The 18,318-nt window shown below is 52.1% G+C and overlaps 1 protein-coding gene across 2 annotated transcripts in view; it reads right to left on the bottom strand.

The window, feature by feature from the left end:
- SHANK2 (SH3 and multiple ankyrin repeat domains 2) overlaps window positions 1-18,318 on the bottom strand; it is a 571,155-nt gene that overhangs the window by 219,182 nt on the left and 333,655 nt on the right. For both annotated transcript variants that reach the window (XM_064287611.1, XM_003422618.4), the window contains one exon: window positions 15,522-15,597. In XM_064287611.1, the coding sequence (XP_064143681.1) occupies window positions 15,522-15,597 (76 nt within the window). The remainder of the gene's footprint in view (window positions 1-15,521; window positions 15,598-18,318) is intronic.

Here is an 18,318-nt window from a genome sequence, read left to right as displayed (position 1 = left end):
AAGAAAACCCTATTTCCAAGCAGAGTCATATTTACAGGTACAGGGGTTAGGATCTCAACACATTTTTTGGCGGACACAATCCAATCCATACAATCCATAACCCCAACCCTCTCTCAGTGGCTGACTTCAATCCTTGACCTCAATCTAAGCCATTGCCTGAAGGGGGGTGCTGCCAAAGGCATCCCTGCCCGCCCCCCCACTGGTTCCCTCCTTCCCATTTGAGAGCCTCAGCCTGCCTTCTTGCTTGGCAAGAAATACGCTTCGCCAGCAGAAAGAGGCCATGTATACAACCCGGAGTGGGAGAGCCCCTGCCTCCTGTCTGACCCCTGCCCAATAGGCCACTCTTTTCCAATCTCCTTTTGAACTCGCTTCTCCTGCCTCCAGGCCGGTGCCAGGGCAGAACTACAGCTGGAATCCCTGGAAACCCAGCCCTGGGCTCCTCCCTCGCTCATCTCCACAGTCCCTGCTCATCCACAAACAGAGCAGGCTCTGTGGGCCAAGCCCAGGCCAGGGGCTCTGGGGCCATGATGGGGCCATCTGCCGTGCTATGCCTTCTGCCAGCACCTTGACCTCAATTAGCAGAGGCAGGTTTTAATCAGGATGTGCCCTGAGGAGGCAGGGGTCTGCTCGCTGGCTGGCAGTGGCCTAGGAGCCTGGGCAGGCTGGACCCAGTTTCCTAGGACCTTGAGTCCTGGAACTGCTGACCTGTCTGACTGCACTTCCCAGAGGGAAGGAGAAGGTGCAGGCTCTCTAAGCTGCAGCCTCCGAAGACCGGGTGGGCTGCATCTGCTCCAGTGTTATGTCACTGACCTTCTGGGACGAAGATGGGTGATGGGCATTTCATTCTGCTTTTGATGGCAGGGGGTGAGGGTGGTGTCATCCATCCGCCCGTCTCTCCATCCATCCATCCATCTATCCATCCATCCATCCGCCCGCCCGCCTGCCCGCCTGTCCGTCCATCCATCTACTCACCAGCCAACCACACATCCACTTATTCACCCATTCATTCACTCACCCATCCATCCATCTATGTACTCTCACTCACTCACGCATCCTGCCAACCGTACATCACTAACCCACCCATCCATCCATCCATTCATCCATCCATTCACCCACTAGCCCACCCACCCAGCTAACTATCTATCCACTCATCTATGCGTGCATGCATCCATCCATTCAGATATTCATTCCCCCTCTCCCATCCACAGCCCCCCTCCCTCTGCCATTCTCTGAGAGTTAAGTATTTGCCAGGCCCTGTGTCAGATACCAAGAGGTCCTAGAGCTACTGACCCGTCTGACAAATGGAGTTGGGCCCAGTCCTGTCCTAGAGCAGACAGGAAATGTAGGAGGTGCAGAGGTAGAAGGAGCAAGGACAGACAAGCTCCCCCGGGCCAGGTAACATGGACTAAGGGAGGTCTGCTCACTTCTCCCTCAGACTCCTCCTGGAGTCAGATACCAGAGACTTCCCAGCTTCCCGCAGGCAGGTCCAGAGGACCAGGCCTTGGCTGGAGGCGTGGGGTCAGCATGAACATTCTTGAGGGCTACAAGGTGTAGGCACAGCCCTGGGGGCACTGCTGGAGCTGGCTTCCTCACCTTCTCCTAGGGTGGCCCTGTGCCCATGCCCTAGTCCAAGCAGGAAGGCCCTGCTCTGATTCAGTACTCCTCAGTCTCCTCTGTTCCCTTTGGTTCAGTCCCTGCAACCCTAGCCCCTGCCCAGCCTGTCTCAGGGTCTGCAGCTTAGTGAAAGCACGCCCACTCCCTGGTGACCAGTGGCTGGTGGGCATGGTGGAGATGGGCAGAATATATGGAATTTTATAACCAGAAGAGACCTTGGGGATGATGGGTTCATGGTACAGACAGGGAAGCATGCCCATGCAGCAAGTCAGTGGCAGAAACGGAACCAGAACCAGGCTGTCAGGCTTGAAGCTGGCTCCCTAGAGCTTCAGATCAGCACATTTCATGAGCTACTAGAGGGCTGACCCTGTGTGGGCCCTAGGCCCAGAGCCACGGGGGCTGGAGGAATGGGAGGAGATGCCTGGGTCTTGGCTGTGAAGGGGTGATTATGGGGAGCTCTGCCAGCTCGGTGCTCAGCGATCTCATGTTGGTGGCTTACAGTCGGCCACAGTGGGAGAGCACTTACACTGTGAAAATTGGCAAACGCCACAAACGAGGCCGAGATGAGATGGACGAGGGTGGAGCCAGGGTGGGGGAACTAGGCCGAGATGACATGGATAAGGACGAGGGTGGAGCCAGGGTGGGGAACCAGGCCGAGATGAGATGGACACGGAAGAGGGAGAGCCAGGGTGGGGGAGTGGGCAGAGCCAGGCTGCTCTGGTGACACGGCCACGGAAAGCTTCAGGGAGAGTCAACATGAAGCCCTTTCCTCCGGCGGCAGGTGCCGGGGGACCGAGAGATAAGTGCTCCCGTGGGGTGCCCGGCTCTGCCGAGGTCTGGTCGGCACCTGCTTCATCGTAGGAGAGCAGGGTGGGCTCCAGCTGGGCCCGAGGCCCCGAGGTGTGCCTGAAATCCCGGCCTCCCCACTTCTCCTCTCCCACTTCTCCATCCGTCCCCACCCAGCCGCCCGCGCTCCCCCACCCACACACCCACTCGCCACCTGGGAGATGTACTAAATGTGGTCGGAAGATGCTCTGAGCCAGCAGCCTCCCTTGTGGTGAGAAGTCAGCTCCAGCCCCCGAGCAGGGGCCGCCGGGCCCACAAGAGAGATGCCAAGGCCTTCTTCTGGCCCACGGGGGGCCAAAATGAAAGCCGCTGCCTGAGCCGCTGAGAACTCGGCCTCCCTGCCTGAGACCCCAGCAGTCCCAGGGTGCCTCTGTTGGCAGTCACTCCAGTAAAAGCCCCCTGCCAAGCCTGGGAGACCAAGGGCTCCCCACCTCCAACACCTCAAAGTGAGGTCCCCAGGCCAAGTGGGGGTTGGCTCCCCTTCTCTCCCACCTGAAACACCCTGCCTGCTCGCAGACGCCTGAGCATGGTCCCAGCCAGGAGAACTCATCCTTGCCCTGGTCTTGGGGGAACGAGGGAAGTCCAAACCCAAGTCAGGCATTCGCACCATGGATGGTTTGGGGACAGTGGCGGAGAGGGGCCAGAGCCAGCTCAGTGCAGAATCACCACGTGCTGGTGAAGAAGGAGCCTACACCTGGCCCAGCCGAGCCAGCACACTCCCTGGGCAAACACCAATTGCCAGGCCTTTGCTGGGCTCCCTGCACAGTAAGACATTGAATCTGAGGCTCAAAACTCTGGGACAGAGTCAGGATCACAACTGCTGGTTTTCAGATGATGCAGGGCCTAGCAGAGAGTGAGTTATTGCTCTAAGTAAGGGGCACGGTAGGCAAATCCCACCCTTGGCACTAACTGTGTGGTCAGGATCAGCATGAATCCAATCCCCAAAATGTGGGGATGGGTCTGGTGGTCACCCCACTTCTCCGTCCTCATCACCAGCCACCCAAGCAGCACTCTCTCTCTGATCGTAGCCACCCAGTGCTGGATCAGAGCTCACAAGTTAGAGGAACACAGTCCCTCCGACTGCAAACAGGCAGTGCCAGCACCTGTGGGTTTATTAATTCACAGCAACGGACTCACAGACTCTCACGGGGAGTGTATCATACTTAGAACTACGGACTTTTTACAACCAGAAAGGGTCCAAATAAAGAGATACATAGGGTAAGGTCTGGGAGGGGTCCCACCTGGGAGTGTCCTTGTCCCAAAGATGGATGTTCTACCTCTTCCCATGCTTGGTCACCAACCAGGAAGCACATCTGAGCCCTGTGGCTCTTACTGGTCTCCTCGCATGGACAGGATAGATTACACTGTAACTCTTCCAGTTTACTCCACATCGGGCCACCCGGTGGTCCCTCTTGGTCTGCTCAGCCTCCATTCACTAGCCTTAGGTGTGGTCTTGTTCAAAAGAACCAAGAGCAAAGGCCAAATTTCTTTCTACATCTCATGGTTACCTATTCTTGCGTCACAGGACCGGGAAGTTGCAAGGCTGGGAAAGGACACAGGTTCTGAGCTCTTTGCACGGCCCTACCCACATTCCTGATCAGTGAGTGACCTCTCTGTTCACCACCCAGCTTGAGTGATGCTCCTGGGACCTGCTCCTCTCATCATTCCTCCATTGCCTGGTCATCTGCTCATATTCACCGCAAAACGAAAACTCACCAACCCCTCAATTTTCAATCTGGCCCATAGATGCGCACAAGAACCCGTGTTTGTCTGTGCTCCTGAGCTCCAGGAGAAATGGGGCAAGGAACAAGCCCCTGGGTTCCCTTTTTGGAGTTTGACCAGAAGGATCATGCCATCAACTTAGGCCCTGCCTTGAGAGCAGCAGTGTGTGGAGACCTGCCCGTACAAAACTATGTGGTCTGTTCCAGAAACCACTTCTCTCAAGCTTTAGAAGCTTACACCATCAATGAAAGAAAAAGCTCTTGGAAAATAACAATGTAATTGCCAAAATAAAAACTTAGATAGGTAGGAAATTTCCCAGAACACACAGCAAAGAGACAAGGAGGAAAAAAACAGGACAGAACACAAGGGATGGGGGATGAACTCACATGGTCCAAGGGACAATCCAAAAAGACTCAACTAGGAAAGAATGGGTGAGTGAATTATCATGGGAATAATAAACGAATCTTCTTAAAGTTGAAGCGGTTTCAGTCTGAAGGAGTCCCCAGGATAGTTAACACAATGCATAAAGAAGAAACACAATGCGTAAAGAAGAAATGTCATCAAGGCATTTCAGAACATCAAGGGTAAATCGATAAGTATGCTGTTGTTAGTTGCCGTCAAGTCAATTCCAACTCATGGCGACCCTATGTGTGTAAGCTCCTATGAACTCCTAGTGAGGAAAACAAAGGGTCATCTATCCTGAAATGAGAATCAGCAGTAGAACTTCTTACCTGCAGTAGGTAGAAGTAAGTTGACGATGAAGCAATGCCTTAACACTTCAGAGGAAGGACCTGTTGTGAACCTACAGTTTCCCAATATTGAGCACATATGAAAACCAAAGACATTTTCAGACATGCAAGTTTATATTCCAGGTACCTTTCCTGAGGATGTTACTTAAGGATGTGCTCCAGCAGAACAAGGGTAAAACCCAGAAATGATTGCCCTTATCCAGTAGCTCAGTTAAGTGAAATCGTAGAATAGTTATGCACTGGGGAATAACTGGTCCAAATTGGAGCAGGGAGTCTGATGCCTCCAGCAAGAATGGGACAGACTCCAGCAATACATAAGAAACAGGGTGATATTTTAGTGGCATGCTTAAACAAGGCATGATTCTTCTCCCACAAAAAAAAAAAAAAAAAAAGAAATTAGAAACTCTAGGAAAAACAAAAAAAAATCATGGCAAATTGTAATCCAATATTAAACTAAAGTTTGGTATTGCTTTGAGCAACTGACAGAGTGGAGAAAAACAGAACCTACAGAGTTGTGATAGTAAGAACAACCTTTTTGAAGTGCAACTGCAGAGAGGAACTGAAATCCGAGGCAGTCCTTGGTGCTGCTGTAAACAAAATTTATATCAGCATAATAATGTAATGTTTCTACTCTTTCTTGACTTTTGAAATCAACTTATAGGCAGAACCTAGAAGACTTAATTATCAATATAAACGCAGTGAAGATTCAAATGATACTATCTAAGTTAATTAAACGTGACAGGAGTTTGAGAATATCACTTAATAATAAGTCAGTAGAATGATGGTGGTGGTGAATGATAGTAACTATTTAAAATTGGAATCCGTGAAAGAATCTACGAAAGCCACATCTTTTACAGCAGAGTCAATAATGTTTCATGTTGATAAATTAGGAAATGGGAAGGGGGTAATAACAGCACTAGGCAATCATCATAAGCATGAAACTGAAAAAGTTAAAAAGTGGTTTCTCTGCCAAGTGGGGCTGTGTGGCTGAGGTGCGGGGAGGGTGGGAAGACAACTTCTTTCCATTCCTGGCCCTGCGTGTGAGATTTGGTGTTTGGTTTTATCTCTCTCTATCTATCCATCATCTATCCATCTACCTACCTAACCTACCTACGTACCTATCAATCACCTATCTACCTATCCATCTGTCTGTCTATCTGTTTGTCTATCTATCGTCTATCATCTATCATCTATCTATCTACCTGTCTATTTATCTATCATCTACCTACCTACCTACCTACTAAAAAAAAATACTACCATCTATTTTTTACTGCATGCACGGAGAACTTGGATCAAAATGTGTGAAGGGAGGAAACATGTTAACCCAAGAGTTTACTGAAGGGGCCGATCTGGGTTAGCAGCAGGGGCAGGAGAAGGGCAGGACTCCTCAGACCCTTATGATGGAATGAATGAAGGACAGGATAAAGGAAGAAGGGGAGAAGGATGGAGAGGATACCTAGGTCTCCTGCTTGGGCATTGGGTGTCCTGATCACCATGATGGAGAGTACAAAGAAAAGCTGGTTGGAGGAAGCCATCACAGGCTCAGGTTGGGGCATGTTCTTTGTGGGATGTGACACCCAGATGGAGACCTGGCCACCAGCTGCCATATGCATCCAGGGGCAGGAGACGGTCACTCTGGAAGAGAGGACTGAACAGCTTGGACATAGAGTTGGGGTGACTTCTTACTTAGCCTATGCCCAGGTCACCTCCTAAGGGGTTCATCTCTTTGTTTCTCGGTGTAAAAAAAGTACAAATTTGCAGAAAATGAAAATACAGATATGTATGAAGTAAAAACCAAAATCAACTCCTTCCCTGCCCCAAGCTGTTGCCCAAAAGGAGTTGCTGTGAGGGCTTTGTTGTTAATCTCTGTGCTGAGCCATCAGTTCAGAGAGAGGCAAAAAATGGAGTACGTTTCCTTATGCATCCAGCTAGAGAACAGACTCTGAAATTGATCCCTCTTTTTCAAGTCTAAGGAATAACAAAAAATACATAAAAATATAAAGTAATGGTGGAGAGAGAATGGAGAAAGTCAATGTTTCTTGCCATTCAGTTCTCACAACCTACACATTGAAGCAGTCTTCTAGAACACAAAGTTAGGGTTTCAAAGGAAAGCCAGCTACCCACACACGCTGTTCACAATTCAGCATCCCTCCGGATTTATATAGCACATTCCTCCAAGGAGCTACAAGCACTAAACATATATTTTCTCATTCATTCCCACATCAGCATAACTGGGGATCTGGCACGAGTTGATGTATGGTCTCCGCTTTGCAAAGAGATCCGTTTTGGGGGTCAGGAGCCAAAGGCACAGAGAAGGAAGGTGAATTGCTCAAGGCCATACAGTGACCATTGGAAAGGCAGACAGAAAACTTAGGACTTCTTATTTTCCAGGGACGTTACAAGTCTTCGGATTACATACACGCCTGCTTCCATATGCAGAGTCCATCTCTGGAAAGATCCTCGGGCAACCAGGAACAGATTCTCTTGAAGGAGGGGAGCTGGGGGAATGGAAGGCAAGGAAGGAAGGGAGACCGACTCTTCACTCTATACAATTTGCTGCCCATTTTCAGTTTTTAAGCCATGTGTATGTATTTTCTATGAACAATTTAAAAAATATAATAATCGGGATATGATGGACGAAAGCCAGGAGAATAAATAGCTATGGATACTTAGTGGGTGAATGGGCATCATCGGCTGTTGGTCTAAGTCATCTCTAGGAGAAAACTGGTTTTGCTAACAGACAGGAATCCCAAAAACTCGGCACCTTCTCCCATCCCTTTTTTGAGCAGTGTTTATGGATGCATTCCTTTCGAGCAGACTAGAAGCTGCCTACACAGCTCTGAGTGTGTAGTGAGAGGTACCGGGAAGACCTGGCTGTCAACAGGGACTGGGTCCAATGTCCAGTCACTCTGCAAACCCCTAGAGAAGGTGCAGAGCTGTGCCCCCCTTGCTCTCCCTCACTCCCACACCCAGTGCCTCGGCAGGTCCCGTCAGTCCTAACTTCACCCCATGACTTGAATCCATCCATCTTGAATCTATCTGTATCCCAACCTCCTCCACCAGCCCAAACCGCTGCCCTCCTCTGGCCTGGATGACTACAATGGCCTACTAGATGGTCTCCACTTCTCCCTCCTTCTGGTGCCCTCCAGCAAAGTTAGTCAGATCACTCTGCTGCTTAAAACTCTCTAATGTCTCCCAACTGCAAGCACGATGAAACCTAACTCCTTCCATGAGGCCTTTCTCTGGCCTGGCCCTCCCTACCCTCCTCTAGTTCACTGCTATTCTTGCAGTGCTGGGTTCTTGTTTTACCTCAGTGCCTTTGCACTTGCTGGGCCCCGCCTCAAACAGTTCCTTAGCTCTCTACAGGCGTGCTCCTTCTCAACCTTCCAGTTTCAGCTCAAAGTCACTCCTCAGAGACCTTCTCTGAGTTCCCTATTTACAGTTGACCTGATCCAATCTACCCAAGTGGCTCTAGGATGGGGCTGTTAATTTGCTTCACAGAATTGACCTCAAAGTGAAATTCTCTGGTTTGTTAACTTTATTGTCTATCTCCCCTAATTAGACCGTAATCTACATGAGGTCAAAGACTGTGTTTGTCTTGTTTATATCCCCAGCTTGCAGTAGTCAAAGTTCAATAAATATTGGTTAAATAGATGGATGGATGAGTGGTGGGTGGATGGATGGGTGGTTGGATGGCTAGATGGAAGACTGGGTGTGGCTGGCTGGCTGGCTGGCTGGCTGTATGGATGTATGAGTGAGTGGGTTGCTGAATAGATGGTTTGGTGGATGGATTAATGGGTGAATGGATGGAGGGGTGAATTGGTGGTGGGGTGGATACATGGATGGATGACTGGTTGAATGGGTAGGTATGTATGTACGTGTGGGTCATTTTAACTGGGTCCACAATGAACACTCCTGGAAGCAGCAGTCAGGAAATCAAAGGATGCACTGCATTGGGCAAATGTGTTGCAAAAGACCTCTTTAAAGTGTTAAGAAGCAAAGATGTCATTTTAAGGACTAAGGTGTGCCTGACCCCAAGCCATGGTGTTTTCAATGACCTCATATGCATGTGAAAGTTGGACAATGAATAAGGAAGACCAAAGAATTGACGCCTTTGAGTATGGTGTTGGCGAAGAATGTGGAATATACCACGGACTATCATGAGAATGAACAAATCTGTCTTGGAAGAAGTACTGCCAGAATGCTCCTTACAAACCAGGGTGGCAAGACATCATCCCACATACTTTGCACATGTTATCAGGAGTGACCAGTCCCAGGAGAAAGACGTCATGCTTGGTAAATCAGAGGGTCAGCAAAAAAGAGGAAGACCCTCAACAAGATGGACTGACACAGTGGCTGCAACAATGGGCTCAAGCCTAACAGCGATCATGAGGACGGCGCAGGATCAGGCGATGTTTCCTTCTGTTGTACATAGGATCACTATGAGTCAGAACTGACTTGAGGGTAAATAACAATAACAACAGCTAAGTATGGGTGAAGAGATGAATGGGTGGACAGCGGAGCAGTTGGTTAGATGGATGGGTGGACAGCGGAGCAGTTGGTTAGATGGAGGGGTGGGTGGATAGTAGGGTGGGTGGAGGGGTGGGTGGATAGTAGGGTGGATGGAGGGGTGGGTGGATAGTAGGGTGGATGGAAGGGTGGGCGGATAGTAGGGTGGATGGAGGGGTGGGCGGATAGTAGGGTGGATGGAGGGGTGGGCGGATAGTAGGGTGGATGGAGGGGTGGGCGGATAGTAGGGTGGATGGAGGGGTGGGCGGATATTAGGGTGGATGGAAGGGTGGGTGGATAGTAGGGTGGATGGAGGGGTGGGCGGATAGTAGGATGGATGGAGGGGTGGGCAGATAGTAGGGTGGATGGAGGGGTGGGCGGATAGTAGGGTGGATGGAGGGGTGGGTGGATAGTAGGGTGGATGGAAGGGTGGGTGGATAGTAGGATGGATGGAGGGGTGGGTGGATAGTAGGGTGGATGGAGGGGTGGGTGGATAGTAGGGTGGATGGAGGGGTGGGTGGATAGTGGGGTGGATGGATGGGTGGGTAGATGTATGTATGTATGGATGGATGGATGGATGGATGTCTGCATGAACTGATGAGTGAGTGAAAGGGTAGGGATATGGGTAGTGACGTGTAAGTAAGTATGTATGTACGTGTGGATAAATGGGCTGGTGAGTGGGTGAAAGGGTGGATGAATGATCGAAGTCTGTTCAGCCCTGAGTGAGACCCTCAGGGCCCCCTGGCCCCTCTCACACTGACTCCTCCTGGATGTCCCATGCTGATGAGGCTCGGGTCTGCTTTGAGAGGAATGGGAACTGGACATTCCCATCCACTGTGTTGAGAAATGTGCTAAAATGGCCTTGAACCCTCGGTAAAGTCCTGTGTAGAAATGGCCCCCAGGATCTGCGCTGTCTAATCTTGACCAATGTGCCAACATTGTGTATCCCTATATCGTGGACAAGGAATTCTGGTGGCACGATGGTTAAATGTTCAGCTGCTAATTTTTTTTGCTAACAGAAAGATCAGCAGTTCAAACCCACTAGCAGCTCTGTAAGAGAAAGACCTGGCAATCTGCTCGCATAAAGATCACAGCCTAGAAAACCCTATGGGGCAGTTCTAGTGTCACATGGGGTCGCTATGAGTCAGAATCGACTCGACAGCACACAATCACAACAATATTATGTACATTCAGGGTGTGGGGGCACTTCGTCATCCAGCGAACCCTGGGTGGGGGTCAAGTCCTTCGGAAGGAATCACCTGGAACAACTGAACACAACTCACAGAGAACACGTGTCTTATCCATTCTGTGTCTCTGAGCAGAACTTCTGACGTAAGAGGAGGTGGGCAGGGGAGAAACCTCCTGACTGATTCAGAAAATGTCTCCATGGAGTCTCCCCTCCCCTTGCATTTTCTTGAATCACATTTGCATCTGTGGAGGGGCAGCCCCAGGCTTTCGCTGTGGTAGCTGGCCGCTGGCCTGGCACCACACATGGGTCTCTGCAGCGCCTTCTCACAGGAAGTCTGAAGTGGCTAACCAACTGCTGGGTGTTTCTTACCTGCTCTGCAGGACACCCAGCCCTGGGACGCTTTCTGCCAGCTCCGTCCCAGGGGGCCAGTGGCCAGTCTCTCATGCAATACCCACTCACGGGCCACACACTGATGCTTGCTGCCAGGGTTGCAGTGGCACCAAAGAGCGACCCATCTCTATCCACAGCTGCCTCACTGCCAGCCCTCCATCTTCCTGCCGAGTTCATAGACCAGTTAGGACCAGTTCTGCTGGTCCCAAACCTAATAGTTTACTGTTATGGATTGAATTGGCCACCCCCCACCCCCAATATGTGTTTTAAATCCTAACCCCTACAGGGTCTCTGTGAGTCAGAAGTGACTCCCCTGGCACTCAACAATAACAACATACACGTGGATATAATCCCATCTGGGAAACGAGTCTTCTTTGTTACGTCAATGAGGCTATAGCAGTGTAGGGTGCATTTTAAGCCAATCGCCTTTGAGATACAGAAAGAGCGGGTTAGGCACGGAGAGGCAGGCAGAGATGGGGGAAGATAGATGCCACGCCACATGAGATCTCCAAGGAACCAAGGAACAGAAGCTGAAAGAGACAAGGACCTGACCCCAGAGCTGACAGAGAGAAAGCCTGCTCTTAGATCTGGTGCCCTGAATTCAGACTTCGAGCCTCCTGAACTGGACAGAGGGGCTGAGTGCAAGGACTGTGTCGTCTGGTAGACTGGGCCACACTTGGTGGCTGTGATCAGGTCCCTGATGCGGCTGGCCTTTCTCTGCCTCAGTGTCCTCCTCATAAGGTGGAAAACAGTTCCTGCTTTGCAAGTTGTCTTGAGGCTCTGCAGAGCTGTAATTGATGCCGGTGCCTGGTACACAGTAGGAGATTAATAAATAGTCCTGTCACAACTCATTTCTTTTACTGTAACATTGAGTGCACGAGGCTCACAGCTTGTCTGGGTTCCTTAGCCTTGGGAAGGCCAGAGCTGACTTCGACTGTGGTCAAAGCTAGAATTCCTTATCTTGTGCTTGGAAGCTACCAGCTGACCGGCTGTGGCCTAGATGTTCCTCCTCCCTGAGGCCCCAGAGCCTGGCCCAGAGCAGGTGTTCAGTACACGCATTAACAGTAGCCTTCTCTGGTCACTGATGCTGCAGCAAGGATCACGTGGACACAAATCGAGACATGGCAGGACAAATAAAGACACAGACCCCTGTGTCACGCCTCTGCCGGAAGTCCCTGACCTCTGAGCCCCCTTTCTGAGCTTGCTCACGGCACAGGAATGAGAGTGGGTGGAAGTCCTGGAGGCCAACCAGTCTGACCTTCTATGACACTCTGCCAAGAGAAGACCCAGCTCTGCTTGACTCCCCCAAATGGTGGGGAGCTCATCACCTTCTGGGGTACCTCCTCCCCCTCGCCACTGAACAGCTCCAACAGTTCCCAGTGTCTTCCATGGGCCGAGCCACAGTCTGTGTCCCTGCTGCGATCTGACCCTGCCAAGAGCCCAGCAAAGAGCCTTTGCTACGTGGACCCACCAAAAAAAAAAAAAAAAAAAATCCAAACCAGCTGCCATGGAGCTGATTCTGACTCATGACAACCCTATGGTTACAGAGTAGACGGCTTCCTAAGATTTTCAAGGCTGCGACCTTTTGGAACCAAATTGCCAGGCCTTTCTTCCAAGGCGTCTCTGGCTGGACTCAACTGCCAACCTTTCGGTTAGTGGTAGAGTGCTTAACTGTTCGCACCACCCATGGCCCCACAGTCTTCTCTTCCCAGCTCAATCACGTTGGTCCCTTCAACCGCTCCATGGCAAAGCGAGCCATTTCAGATGCCTAGCATGGGTGCACACACCCTACTGCACACGCCAAGGGGAGCCTGTCCACTGTGCCCTGCCCCAGTGACGATGGGCCTTGTGGGCCAGTGGCTCTGTAAAAGCCCCAGCCTATGGGCAGCCTGCTGCCAGGCCCTTCTGGCTGCCAGGGAACAATTTTTGCTCAACACTCACTCCCAGCAGGGACAGCCCTGGATGTGAGGATGGCAATGGCTCCATGGACCACTGGCATGTACCCACCCTGCCTTGTAAAGTGTAACATGCATGCTGAATGAGAATACATGGGAAAACGGGTCCAGGGTACACTCTGACAAGCAGCCGCATGCTGCTGCAGAACAAACAGCAGACCCGAATCAAGACATGGCAGGACAAATAAAGACTAATAAAGACACAGGTCAGGCGGGGCTCTCCACATCACCCCTCCCTGAGAAGTCCCCAGCCTCTGAGCCCCCTTTCTGAGCTGTGCTCGGGGCCGCTCATGGATCACAACCTGGCTTCAAGGTCAAAAAAGGGCACAACTTGGAGGGTCTTTAAAGACCCTGGGGAGGTGGGCCCAGGTCATCTGCTGGGCGTGGCTTTCCTGTTTTAACCCACCTCGTTTACGAAAAGGGGTGGGTGAACAGGTACTAACACCAGGTTCAACAGGCAATTCCACTCCAAGGTGTACTCCCAAGACTTGAAAGCAGGGACTCAAACAGAAACCTCTACACCAGTGTTCGCTGCAGCACTGTTCACAACAGCCAGAAGGTGGACACAACCCAAGTATCCATCAACAGAGCACAGATACCACCCTGCGGTCCCTCCAGACAACAGAGCCTTGTTCAGCCATAGACAGAAACAGAGTTCAGAAACCTGCTACCACACGGGTGAACCTTGTAGACTACGCTGAGCGAAACAAGCCAGACACGAAAGGTCCCACATTGTGTGATCGTTGATATAAAATGTCCAGAACAGGGAATCTAACAGACAGACAGCAGGTGAGTGGCTGCCAGGGCTGGGCTTGGGGGGAAGCGGGGAGTGGCCGCCAGGGCTGGGCTTGGGGGGAAGCGGGGAGTGGCCGCCAGGGCTGGGCTTGGGGGGAAGCGGGGAGTGGCCGCCAGGGCTGGGCTTGGGGGGAAGCGGGGAGTGGCCGCCAGGGCTGGGCTTGGGGGGAAGCGGGGAGTGGCCGCCAGGGCTGGGCTTGGGGGGAAGTGGGGAGTGGCCGCCAGGGCTGGGCTTGGGGGCAAGCGGGGAGTGGCCGCCGTAGGCCACTTTGAGAGGATATAGATGTTCTGGAGCTCAAGAGAGGTGGCTGCCTGACATTGTCAATGTCCCAAAGGTCACCGAGCTGTTCACTTTAAAACAGTAAATTTTATGGTATGTGAATCTTGTCTCAATAAAAACAACAAACAAACACAAACACTCCAGGCTTGGTCCCTCCACAAGCAGCTGAGAGCTAAGGCGACAGGTCTGAGATGTGTGTCACAGAGCCAGCTGGGCCGGGGAGCAGGGACCTAGGGCAGGGTTTCCACGCCCTTCCCCAGCCTGGGCCTCCTCTGGGGGAGATCAGATTGAGGGCATTCTCAGAGTGCCCCATGCATGGCAAAGTGCAGAGCTGGGAGCAGGCCTCAGGGCCCCATCAGGGCCCCCAGACCCCGTCAGGGTCCCCAGCCCCCGTCAGGGACCCAGCCTCCATCTCCTGCCCTTTCCTGTGTCATGCTGACCCCTGTGGAGCCCACTGCCCCCTCGGCTTGGGTGGGGCCCAGCTTCCACACACAGGGCTTTTCTCAACACCCATCCAGCCCCAGTGTGGCGGTGGTACTAGGGCTGGGAGACCCAGGGCTGGGACAGAAACAAAGAGACAGAGGAACCTTGTGCTTGGAGACAGGGGACTGTGGCCAGGGGAGAATGGCTTCCCATTTCCTGCTGCTCCTGAAGCCATCAGTCAGAAATAAGGCCCAGCCCCCTGGCCCCCTGGCCCGGCTGGCCCCCTCTCTCAGCAGGGCCCCTCCCCCTGCCTTGCCCTTCTCGGGTCTCCCCTCTGCCGGAAGGAAAAGATGCAGGGACTGGACCCCTGCTGGTGTCCCGCAGTCTCTGCTGCAGGAGTGAGCAGACGCCTGGACCCCTGCTGGTGTCCCGCAGTCTAGCCTCGCCCTCTGCCCTTTGATAACGGGCACAGGCACGAAGCCAACATTTCCCATTTGAGTGGGAGCCGGAAGCAAAGCTGCCGGGCGGGGGAGATCCTGCCTGCTGGTGTCACCGCCTGTCAAGTCATAGAACGAGCCTTCCTTTACAAAAACTCCAACAAAGCAGAAGCCTGGGAATGAGCAAGGAAAATGCAGATGGGGAGAAAACCCAGGACTCCAGCATCCAAATAGCCCCTCAGGACGGGAATGCACTGCCTTGAGGCTGCCTCCCTCCAGCTCCTGGGCTCAATTATCGCCTTTCACGTTCTTACTGCTTTCCCTCAGACAAGGCCATGCTTGCTCCTCTAGGAAAGACGGGCTCTCCCTGGGGCCACCTGTACAAGTGCGCTTCTGCCCGACCCCACACCTAAGGCCGTATGGAGACAGTCCCAGACAGGGTCATGGGAAGATAGCTTCCATCCTCTTAGTGCAGAATGCTCAGGTGCACACAGACGGAGCTGAACCAAAGGGTCTAAATGCTCCATGCAAAACAGTCCAGCGCTTCCATGGACCATGGAAGGTACAAGCATCTTAGTGCAGGTGGGACCCAGCAGAGGAAGAAATGCTTACCTGGCAGCATCGAAGCTGTCGTACGAGCCGACGGTGTAGTGCCTGAAGAGTTTCTTGCTGCGGTCTGCGCGGGTTTCTGTACAGAGAGGGAAGATGAAGATGGTTTAGAAAGGTCATGGGCCCGAATCACATGAGGCTGGCCAGGCCTCTAAATTATCTAACTCGCAAAGCACAAGGCCGCCCTCCCGGGGGAAGATCTGGGAGGAAGAGGAGGGCTCCTTCTGGGGCCTGGCTTTGCAAAATCTGGGGAATACACCTGGAGCCCAAGGCCGACTCCTGGGGAGTTAGGACCTTCGATCAAAGCAGAGGCAGAGCCCCCTTCCTCGGCTCACGGGGGACGCAGGAGGCGGCACTCTGCAAAGAAGAAAGACCACTTGAGCGCAGACTGTGACAACAGGAGTCCACGTGGCATGTGGCACCTGGTAGGGCAGCATTCTGCAGCAAAGCAGCTGCGCCTTCTGTAAAACCCGAGAACCTGCAGATGATGGCCTTCGGGGAAAAAAAGGACAGTTATTGTTATTTTCCTGATTTTAGTTGCTTTTCCCTAAAAAGAAAAATCCAAACGAATATGATTAGCATTCCTAATTAAGTCTTCTTCTGGCTTCCCTGACTCAGCAGATCTAGACGCAAATTTCGTGGAAAGTGATATGGAGAATGGAATTGGACTGAACAGATAGATCAGGGCTGGAGGGGAAAAACAAACAAACACATGCAAGCACAAGAAAAACAGGGGCTCCTTGTTTATCGTTTAATTTACCCCCGAGTACAACCTTCTGCACAATCTCCTTCCTCAACCCTGCAAAAAAGTGTAGAGAAATTATGTGATTGGGATCAGGAAACTGGCCTGGAATCTAATTTAAACTCTTGGAACCCTCTCTGTTCTCCATCTCTCCATCCCATATTCTGAGATGTGCACGTATTTACTCAAACCCAGGAGCACACATTTGCAACTGAAAAGTGGACACACCTGGGGATACTGAGAACGGTCCACGTCTCTTGGCTCCTTTCATGCCCAGGGTACCTGCTGCAGAGGCAGCCAGCTGGTCAGCGAAAGGCCATGCTCCCTTTTCTGTGTAGTGGGGAGCAGAGCACCGGCCCAGGACTACATTTCCCAGCTCCCCTTGCACCAGCAATGGCCATGTGACTGACTCTCACCAATGGGATGTGAGCTCAAGCAAAGGCGGTCCCTTCCAAGCCTGGGCATCTAGGAAGTGAGGGTGGTTTTCCATACCCTCTTCCCGCTTGCGCCAGCTGAAAGCCCAGGACTTTGAGGCCCTAGAGGACTGTGGAATCGTAAGTTGGGAGATGCCTTGGTTTCTGTGCATTGGGCTGTCACAACAGCAAGAAACAAACTTTCATTGCATTGTTCTTAGTTGCTGCTGAGTCGGCTCCAACTCGTGGCGACCCCACGTACAAGGAATGAAGTGCTGCCTGGTGCTGTGCCATCTTTGTGATCGATGGTGTGCTTGAGTCCATTGTTGAGGCCACTGTGTATTTTGACTGCCTTCCAAACTAGGGGGCTCATCTCCTAGCACTGTACTGGACAACGTTCTGTTGTGTTCCATAAGGTTTTTATTGGCTAATTTTTGGAAGTAGATCATCAGGTCCTTCTTCCTAGTCTGTCCTAGTCTGGAAGCTCTGCTGAAACCTGTCCACCATGGGTGACCCTGCTGGGATTTGAAAAGCTGGTGGCATAGCTTCCAGCGTCACAGCAAGACACAAGCCAGCACAATATGGTGCGTTGACAGACAGGGGGTGGTCTATTGCCTCACACTGCGCCATTTGGATGTGGAAACCCTGGTGGTGCTGTGGTTAAGAGCTACGGCTGCTAACCAAAAGTTTGGCAGTTTGAATCTACCAGGCACTTCTTAAGCACCCTATGGAGCAGTTCTACTCTGTCCTATAGGGTCAGTATGAGTTGGAATCAACTCAACGGCAATCGGTTTGGCTTGTTTTTTTTTAATTTTCACATACTTGTTACAGCAGCTAGCGTCGCCTTAGCTGACATGCAGGGCAGAGAGGTCCTCTGTGACTTGCTCCCAGCTCCTTCTCCATCCCTTCCCCATTTCTCTCCCTAATACCTGAGCCTCCACATCCCCGAATAGCCACAACATCACCATCATCATCGTTGACACTAAGTGAGTGCTTACTGTGGACCAGGTCCTGCTCTAGGTACCATACATGCATGCATTCATTTAACTGCCACAGCCACCTAACGTGGGGTGTGTTCACTCTCCCAGGCTCCCTCAGGTCCGCAGGCGTGGCCCCTCACAACCACCTAATGTGGGGTGCACACGCTCTCCCAGGCTCCCTCAGGTCTGCAGGCGTGGCCCCTCACAACCATCTAATGTGGGGTGCACACGCTCTCCCAGGCTCCCTCAGGTCCGCAGGCGTGGCCCCTCACAACCACCTAATGTGGGGTGCACACGCTCTCCCAGGCTCCCTTAGGACCGCAGGCGTGGCCCCTCACTGCTGTCTCCCCAGCACCTAAGCATAGCCTGGCACGCGGTAGGCACTCAGTAACTATGGACTCAGTGAATGGCGGGTAAGAATCACACGTCCTTGCAATGTTGCTATGATTGAAGGGTGTGGCTTCCTTTCCTCGGGCCTGTCGATGCCAGGCTGCAGACACAGCACAGAAGGGGAGTATGGGAGTCATGGGTGCAGCTCTGTCCTACCAACTAAGAAGCCTGGGTTCTCGTCCTGGCCTCGGCAGTTACTCGACGAGTGGCTTTCTTGCTGTGCCTCTTTGGGCTTCTACCTTCTCCACTAAGAGACGGAAGTGTTGGGCTGAATG

This window comes from Loxodonta africana, chromosome 7 (assembly GCF_030014295.1).
Source record: "Loxodonta africana isolate mLoxAfr1 chromosome 7, mLoxAfr1.hap2, whole genome shotgun sequence".
In the NCBI taxonomy this organism is placed as follows: Eukaryota; Metazoa; Chordata; class Mammalia; order Proboscidea; family Elephantidae; genus Loxodonta; species Loxodonta africana.
The sequence above is the reverse complement of the archived record's forward strand: the minus strand, read 5'-3'. Positions and strand labels throughout refer to the sequence as shown.